Raw genomic sequence first — 9,454 nt, 5'->3', positions numbered from 1 at the left:
TTCTGCAGTAGAATGAACCATTTTATTTTTGCCTGCAGTCAAAATAGCATTATTCAACCCAAATTTGGTAATATATCAGAACCTAAACCTAAGGACAAACATGATATGAGACTTTATATAAAGAGAGGTCATTTAGCATCATTTCAAGTTCTTTAGAAACAAACTTCATAAATTTGAATTGTGTCATTTTCAAGTAGGAGATCATTCCCAAATATAACTGTAACTAGTTGTTCTTGATAGAATTGCTAATGACCACAGGATTTTGTATCTATGAAAATTAAACTGAAATACAGTAATTGTAATCCCAGAACCACAGAACGGATGTCATTGGAAAGGGCCTCTGAAGACTGTCTAGTCCAACCCTCCAGTGTGAAGCAGTCTTGGCTAGATGGGTGGCTTGCAGAGGTCTTTGTCCAGTCAGACTGAGCATCTGCACAGAGACACCATAACCATTTAATGACAGAATCAGTAAGGTTGTAAGAAACCTTTAAGATCATCCAGTCCAGCTGTTCGCCCAGCAGTGCCACTGTAACCCCTAGACCACTAAACCACATCACCTGCACCCGATCCTCATGCCTCTTGAACACCTCCAGGGAAGGTGACTGCACCACTTCCCTGGCCAACCTATACCAATACTTGACTACCCTGACAATGAAAAAATATTTCTAGTATATGTTTTCAAAGCGCTCAACAGGTTTTAATGTCCAATTACCCCTATGAGTTAAAAAAATAATTAAAAAATAAAAAAGAGTGGTTATCTTTTGTTCCATTTACAAGGAATTTCCTGCCGTTCAGTCTGTGTGCATTTGTCATTGAAAAACATGGATGAGATCCCCTCGATCCTTCTCACAGGCTGCATCGTCATAGCTCCCTCAGCCCCTCCTTGTGGCGGAGACACTGCGGCCCCTACGCCGCCGGAGCTCTTTGAGGGACGGACCCGCCGACGCTCGGGAAGCAGAGGGCGGCACCGCATTTGGCTTCCCTGTCACGGCTGTTCCCACCCCTTCCTGCCGCCGCGCTTAGTTCCGGCCGCCGCCGCCGCCGCCGCCAGGATGATCCCGCCGGTGCAGGTGTCCCCGCTCATCAAGGTGAGGGCGCTGGGGGGATCGCCGGGGCTCTGCCGGGGGTGCGGGGGCGCGGGGAGGGTCGCCCGGGCCGGCGCGCAGGGGCGCGGGGCGGTGGGGGCCGGCCGTGCCTGTGGGCTGAGCGAAGGGCGCGTCCTTGTCTCTGCCTCCCGCAGTTCACCCGGTACTCGGCGCTGCTCGTGGGGATGATCTACGGCAAGAAGCGATACGGTGAGTTTGGCGTCCCGGTCGGCCGCTCCCCCGCGCCCGCCCCTCAAGGGCACCTTCAAATGTCCCGGCCGCCATTTCCCTCCCTCGGCCCGGCCGCGGCCCTGCCGGGCGGCCCTGCTGGGCGGCCCTGCTAGTGTGAAACCCCAGATCCCTGTGAAATGTGCTTTTCTGCCAGCGAAACTGGCTTCTGCTCCTTTTTGACCGAACCCGCAGGAGCGGAGCTTTCCTCCGGGGGTTCGGGAAGTTATGTTTTAAAGGGCTTATGTTGATGGCAGACTACCTGAAGCCGATTGCTGAAGAAGAGAGAAGAATAGAGGCGGAGGAGAAAAAGAAACGTGAAGAACTGGAGCGAATTGCAAAAGAGCTTGCAGAAGGTAGTTTCTCGGTTTAGTGTATTCATCCCACACTGTGTTGCAGGCGCTAGGCTGCAGGACTGGTGTTGCACCGCAGTGCTCTTAAGAGAAACTGGGGCCTGCAGCTAATCCCTGGAGGCGCGGGTTCGGGCCGTGTGAGGAGTAAATAGTACTGCTGTTTCATTATGCCTGCATTTTGAAATGCTTGTCAGAGCAAACCGTAACACTTTTGCAACAGTCAGGACTTGTTAAATGGCTGAATTTCCACCAAGGAAACAAACTGCTAAAAGATGCTCATTATTCTGTGAGGAATAACTGAATCTATATATCAGCTGTGCTGGCATGTCCCTTTTTCATCTGGATGTGCAAGCAAGCCCTTTGCTCCATGCAGTGTTGGAACCTCACAAATATGACTAAATATAGGGCATATGCAATAGTACGTAATTGCAACTTGAGACTTTTAAGTGGCATCACACGTGTATTGCTAGAGGTCAGCTTGGTCTTTTTGTATATTGCAGTGTTAGAGCTGCTTTTGTTGTATCTCTCACGTGCAGAGGGTGTGCTGGAGGGCATCATTTGCAGCTAATACTGCTGCTTTTGTTCTCATTCCCTTCCACCGTAGTATTCCTGCTGCAGCATTGTTTCCCTTCTCCTTAGGATTATTTCTTCTGTTCCCTCTGTGGGTCTAACGGAGGATTTCTTCCCCTCTGCTATACAGAGGAATGTACTGTCTAGATTTGTTTCACCTAGGGGTTTTAGGTATACTTAAAACTAAGAAAACAACTCAGGCTGCGCTTGGTGCAGATAAATGCTCTGTAACTCTTTCCATGTGAAAGAACATTTGCATTGTTCTAAACAAAATTATTATTGAACAAAACACTATAATTAAATTAACTACACATACAGAAATTAAAATATGTTTTGTCTATGACTTACTGGAGATAAAGCCTTTTGCCTTCTTAAATACATCATCTCTATTGGCCATGGACTAAAAAAAAACCTGATCTTTAAGATGTTCTCTAGTTAGATTAAACTTTCTGTATTTTTGGAGGTGGAGGCTGTGCTGTAATGTTGCCAGGCCACTTAGTAAGGAAATTTTCATGATTATTGCTTTAGAATGTTGAATCTGTTTAAAAGTGGCACATAGGTGACACATCTGTTGTTCCCAACAATGGGTTTGATCTGTTTTTTTTCAGAAAAGCAGTTGTTAAACTCTCTTTATGTGCAGTGCAGTTGCTGAAGATTGTTCTTTAAGATGGACATAGCTGCAGTGGTAGCTTTTTCTGGGCTCATTTGACTTGTCAGTTCAGAAAACTGTCTTTTACTGCTGAGTAAACTTAAAAGTTTGCCATCAACCCAGAGCTGTTAATTACAATTCTGTTGAATAAACAAAAGTGGGAATCATAAATACTGGCCAGAAGGAAATTACATAAAGATAGGCTTTATTTTTGGGGTTTTTTATGCTTTGCATGTTTTTGTTCTGCGTGGCTAATAGCTTTAATCATGTTTGTGTTTTCTTCCCTTTTAGCAAGTGAAGATTCCATACTGAAGTAAACAACAGATTTCATCTGAATTTCGCACATGGAAGTACATGGCTAGGCTCCGAGCTGTCCAATGGTTTTTGAACTCTGTGTGATACTCTATCAATAAAGTACTTACTCCACTTCAGTTGGTATTTTTGAGTGAATTGCACAGAACAGCAGCAAAAATAGGGACAGAATGTGACAGGAAGCAACTGTCACAATGTAGCTATTGTTACAACTGAAATACTCCATTGTATTCCCCCATTATCCACAGGTAATGATTGTGATAAGAAAATACATAAAATTTTATATGTATGGGCAGGTGGAGGAGACTGGCAAGGCACTACTTAAATGGTTTGACTGGGGAGTTTCATAGAGTCATAGAATGTCAAGGGTTAGAAGGGACCTTCAGCATCATCTGGTCCCTGCCATGGACAGAGACACCTCTCACTACATCAAGTTGCTCAAGACCTTATCCAACCTGGCTTTGAACAGTGCCAGGGTCAGGGCACCCACAGCTCCCTGGGCAGCCTGTTCCAGTATCTTGCCACTCTCCCAGAAAAGAATTTCTTCCCAATATTTGATAAAAATTTCCCTTCTTTCAGTTTGTACCCATTACACCTTGTCCTTTCACTACAGTTGCTGATGAAGAGTCCCTCTCCAGCTTTCCTGTAGAGCCTTTCAGATACTGCAGGATTGCCAGTAGGTTTCCACACAGCCTTTTCCAGGCTGCATAGCCCCAACTCTCTCAGCTTGCCTGGGGGAAGTGCTCCAGCCCTCTTACCAATGTTGTGGCCTCCTCTGCACTTGCTCCAGCAATTCCATGTTTATTGCTGGAGGCACCAGAGCTGTTCTCAGTACTCCAGGTGGGTCTCACCAGAGCAGAGGGGCAGAATCCCCTCCCTGGCCCTGCTGCCCATGCTGCTTTGGATGCAGCCCAGGATCCCATTGCCTTTCTGGGCTGGGAGTGCTCATGGCTGGGTCATGTTAACTTTCTCATCAGTTATCACCCCCAAGTTGTTCTCCTCAGGGCTGCTGTCAATCTCCACTCATCCTGTAGCTGTGTCTGGGATTGCCGCAACCCAGGTACAGGACCCTGCACTTTGCCTTGTTGGCCTTCATGGGGTTTGCACAGACACACTGCAGCATGGATAGACAACTCTTCAACTAATTAAAGTTGAAAAGAGGGTGCATTAATTACAGTGCTGGACACCTGCGGAGTAATTTCCAAATGCATGTGTAAAAAAGTCACAAACACCTGCTCTCTGTTTATCCAAAAAAGTTTTAGATATTCAAATGGCTTCCAGATTTCTACCTTGCTTATTATAAAAACATTAGCTCTCACCTAATATTATAATTAGCTGAATATCCATTACATCTGCCCAATTGTCCTCTTTTATTTGGTCGGTGGGCTTCTGAAGAAGGAGTAAGACATCTTCCTCATGGTAAGCTCTTCACCTGTGTCAAGGTGCTCCTTGGCCTGCAGGTCACAGTCCAAACCTCCTCTCATTCTTAGAAGCCATTGGTATTTATGGCTCCTGCACTCTTACAATACTTCATATATCACCTGTCATCCCCAGCCTTGTTTCAGTTATCCCCACCTGGTATTGATTAATTTCCTTGTTCTTTACTAACTACATTTCTAACTTAACCCCTTGACTCACCACTCCTCCAGCCTGTCCAGGCCCCTCTGGATGGCACTGCTGCCTGCCAGTGGTGCTCCACACCGCTTGGTGTTGGTGCCAAACAGAGGGTGCCCTTGATCCCACTGTACGTGCTGCTGGCAAAAGTGTTGAAGAGTATTGGCCTCAGTACTGACCCCAGAGGGACACCACCTGTCACCAGTCTGCATGGACAATGAGCAGTGAATCACAATTCTGCATTTATGTCATCTTTTTTTCAGTTTCGTTATCACAGTGCTCAGTTATTGCTCAATTCTTTCATGTGGCAGAGCAGTCAGATTTGATTCTGGCTTGTCAAGCTATGTTGTGACCTGAGGAATTGGTGCTGACTCATTAGTCAGATATTCTAAACAACACAGATGGACAGATATTCCTCAAAACTAAGTTACAGACAAATTGTAATGTGTCTCTTTCATAAGGAGTGTCCTGCTGCACATCCTGATTATGCAAGAGAGGTCTGCCACGCTTCCCACACATTTTCCATGAACTGGCTTCAGGCAAGAAAGCTGTCCTTGTAATTCCTCTTAGACTGGGAAGAATTCTCAAATGGGGTGGGAAAGGTACCATGTATCTCTTTACAGCCATTCCAGAGGGACCAAATTAGTTCTTTGCCACCCCATTCTGGATAGACAATAGATGATTGTCTAGGTTCAAGCAAAAAAAAAAAGGCCAAGAAAAGGAAAGAAGCAATGAAAATAAGCCTTTCCTCTCAAAGGGTTTTAGAGGGAAGACCCTTCATGTTTTTTCTGTATTCTGGAAAACACTACATCTATGTGTTCTTCTGCTGGAACTACATTTGTGTGACTCCTGAGTACTCTGCTGCTTTGTGAAAGGGAGTGGAATGGTTTCCTACTGAATCTAATGAATGTTTTTTCTACTCCTATAGTTTTGTGGAAGGAGTAGAGGAAGAGGTACAGAGAAAAAAGATCTTCCTCTTGCAAGTTTTATGATAGAGGATGGAAACAACACTCAGCCTAGACCAAGTGAATCTAAAATCTTGGATCTAGTACTCTCTGAGCTTTCCTTGTATAGGATCTGGATATGCTGGTGGGACAAAACCCCTTTACAGAGCACCAAGACATGCAACCCATCTACCTGAAAGGTGGAGCTGGGATCCATACCCTCCCTGTGGTGTTCAATACCATCTCTTTGTTTGAAGAACTGATTGAATGTTGAGTTGTTCCTGTTCCTCCTGCCTGGGAGAAGAGGAGCACCTCCCAGGCTTAGTTAAGTCAGGCTGTGGCCAGCTCAGAAAAGGCAATAGTAAGCATTTCTCTCAGATATACAGGAGGTGGCTGAAGACTTTTTCCAATCTCCCTGTCAGTTTTTCCCTCCCTTTCTGCCAGAACTGCCACCCTCACAGCTCTGCCAGCAGCAGAGGCCTTGTACATGCCCCCACTTCTCTTTGATGGCTTATGTTGCCTTCTAATGGCACAACTGCTGTTTGGCCATGCTCTGGCAGCTGCATAGTTCTGCCAGTTGTGCCTTATCAGAAAGAAGGTATACCCTCAGGCATATGTGTGAACACTCCCATGTTGTCCTGGGGGTGACTTTATAATGCTTGTATCCCCATTCATGTGTTTAGCCCAGAAATAAGTTTTGCACCTTTAAGATTGGTTCTGAGAGTGAAGGGGGAGAGAAGAAGTGCGCAGTTTGTTACCAGAAACTGAACTTGCTCCCCCACGTCCTTCTCCTTGCTGTCTGCAGCACAGACAGTGGGACAGAGCTCTCCTTTGCTTTTTAGTTATTTTTTAGCTAGCTGAGACAGAGAAGTTCCCTGGACTGTGGGTTTTTTTTCCCTCTTTCTTGGAGCTGTTTAAACCTGCTCTGGACTGAACACCCAGAGGAGCACTGGCAGCTGCACCTGTGGCCCACCGGGCCAGGCCTGGGCCGCAGCATTTCCACTGCCTGAGGGACTGATCAGAGACTGAGTGAGCTGAGCTACAGCCCACCAAGGGGACTTTCTGAGTTTGTCATCTCTTCAGAGTGACAAGAGGTTTTATTGCTTATAATTGGAATTTTTTTTTAAAATTTTTTTTGTGCTGGTGAATACTTTGCCTGTTAAATAAACAGTTTTTTCCACTTTTCTCCAAGTAAATATTTTCCTGAACCAGTTGGGGGAGGGGCCACTTGAATCTGCTTTCTAGAGGAACCTCTTTAGAGGTTTGCTCCCAGATTTGCCCTGGAGGGAGTTTTGCATTGTTAGATACAGTTGTGCCTCACCAGAAGGAAGGAGATTGGCATGATAAAAAGCATTACCCTACCTCTGCAGGATCTGCTTCTGATGTGCCTTTTTTCCCTATCTGATATGAAAACACTTTGTTTAAGACATCAGTCCCAGGTTAACATGGAAACTGGCTCAACCAGACCACCCAAACAAAGTTCAGTCCATCACACCTGGGAAAACAGTGGACAAATCTGTTTCTTGGCCCTCACTTACTCTTCCCACGGCAAAGGTCCATCCCAAAGAAACAGCCTCCTCCACTGGCACCCCACTCTTGAGTGTCCATGGACACCCCCTGCATGCACACATGCATATTCCCATTTGGAAATACCTGGCAGCACGCCCACCCTGAGGCTGTGAGGACCAGCTGCGCTCCCAAGTGTATGTGGGCAGCCAGGGCACAGTCACCCACAGCTCACAGGGTGCGATGGGCAGGCACACCATGCTCCTTGTGTGAGCAGCCCTGCTGGAGCACCCTGCAGTTCTCCTAGTGCTTCACACTGGTTTTGGGGAGCAGGAAGGTTAGCCTCCAGGTTTTATTTCCCAGAAAACATATGAGAACATATGGAGCTTTTCTCAGTATTTAAGTGTTCGATGTCTTGTGGTGATCATCAAAATCACACTACTTACCACTGTGCATTATAATAACCTTTGGCATTTTTTCTGCTTAAAAATAAAAGAAAGAACAGAATTTATTTGATGACTTCTGCTGTATGATAAAACTTCCCACATGGTCCTCTGCTCTTGTGAGACCCCACTTGGAGTACTGAGACTACTTCCAGTGCCCCAAACATAAGCAATAAACATGGAACTGTTGGAGCAAGTGCAGAGGAGGCCACATCATTGGTGAGAGGACTGGAGTATGTCCTCCAGACAGGCTGAGAGAGCTGGGGCTGTTCAGCCTGGAAAAGAGAAGGCTGTGTGGAGATCTCCTGGCAATCCTGCAGTATCTGAAGGGTCCTACAGGGAAGCTGGAGAGGGACTGTAGTGAAAGGACAAGGTGTAATGGGTACAAACTGAAAGAAGGGAAATTTATATCAAATGTCTTCACTGTGAGGGTGGCAAGATACTGGAATAGGTTGTCCAGGGGCCTGTGGGTGCCCCGACTCTGGCACTGTTCAAAGCCAAGCTGGATAAGGCCTTGAGCAGTCTGGTCTAGTGAGAGTTGTCCCTGCCAATGGCAGTGAGGCTGGGACTAGATGATGCTGAAGGTCCCTCCCAGCCTTTGACATTCTATGATTCTTAATAAAATGAGACATACAACATGGAGTCACTACCTGTTGTGTTTTAACTTTCGTGCAAGTGGACAAGTTTCTGTATTTTCCTGAAAGACACATTGCTTCTCACAGAATTGCTGCATAGTGATTGAGGATTACATCTTGCTTACTACATTGAGACAGGTAAATGATCACCAGGTACCACCACAGCTCTAGTTTTCCTTTTACTTGCAGTATTTCTGTAATGCAAAACAGTATACTGAAGGGTAAGAATCCTGAAGGTAACAGGAGTAATAGAAGAAGAAAATCCCCAGCAAAACAGATCTCCAAACAATTTTAAAAAAGAAGGAAGGGGGGCGGGGGGAGGGAGCAGGACATGAGGTTGTGTCTATTACTACAAGAATGTAATTGAATGTTCTATTTTTGCATGAATAAACATGAAAAGTTACTTTCATCTGAAATAAGAGTCACAAGTCTGGCGTGTTATCTAAAAACAAGACATCTCAGAGCAGGAGGAAGAAAGGAAGGACAGTTAGTTTTGATCAATTGTGTTAAGTAACAGCATTATGAGGCAAAACAGAACAAATTTATGAGATCTCACAACTCAGGTTGCTTGGCTAATTGTAAGAGGAACTGTAATGGATAGTAGTAACACTGTCTTCTTAAAATGATTCATGAAGGAATAAAGCTTCAATTAGTATACAATGTTGATCCTGCTCCTGGAGAAGGCAGCTACTGTGTGTTGCATGAATAGCTCCATGCTTTGGGATAGCAACCTATCCAGATTCTTGAAGTGAATGCAGATGTATTATCTGTCAGAGCGTTTCTTGAATTTAAATGGAATCATAAGCTTTTAGAGCAGTTCAAAGATTTACTGTGGTCAGTTTTCATGCTTTATCCTTACCCTCAGTCTTCCTTCTGATGTCCTGACAGATACAGACTTAGATATGATAACTTTATCTCTTTTTCATTTTTCCCACTGTGCAGGCTATGGTTGCATTCACTGTCAGTCTCATGAGGTTTTATGGAGCAGGACTATCCCCATCAGCTTTGGGATAAGAAGTGTTTCAGTGCAGGAAAAATGCTCTTCCATAATCTTACAACCTGATTTATTGGGCCAAATGTTGTCTTGACTTGTCACATGCCATCTGACATAGATG

At 45.3% G+C, this 9,454-nt stretch overlaps 1 protein-coding gene across 1 annotated transcript; it reads left to right on the top strand.

The window, feature by feature from the left end:
* The first annotated feature begins 960 nt into the window (after window positions 1–960).
* ATP5ME (ATP synthase membrane subunit e) lies at window positions 961–3,316 on the top strand. Its single transcript, XM_036404018.1, has 4 exons — window positions 961–1,088; window positions 1,241–1,295; window positions 1,571–1,669; window positions 3,177–3,316. The coding sequence occupies exons 1-4, from the start codon at window positions 1,053–1,055 to the stop codon at window positions 3,200–3,202; spliced, it is 216 nt and encodes a 71-aa protein (XP_036259911.1). The 5' UTR covers window positions 961–1,052; the 3' UTR covers window positions 3,203–3,316.
* Window positions 3,317–9,454: the final 6,138 nt, after the last annotated feature.

The sequence above is a fragment of the Molothrus ater genome, chromosome Z (genome assembly GCF_012460135.2).
Source record: "Molothrus ater isolate BHLD 08-10-18 breed brown headed cowbird chromosome Z, BPBGC_Mater_1.1, whole genome shotgun sequence".
Lineage (NCBI taxonomy): Eukaryota > Metazoa > Chordata > Aves > Passeriformes > Icteridae > Molothrus > Molothrus ater.
Note: the sequence above shows the minus strand (reverse complement) of the source record. Positions and strands in the feature narration are given on the sequence as shown.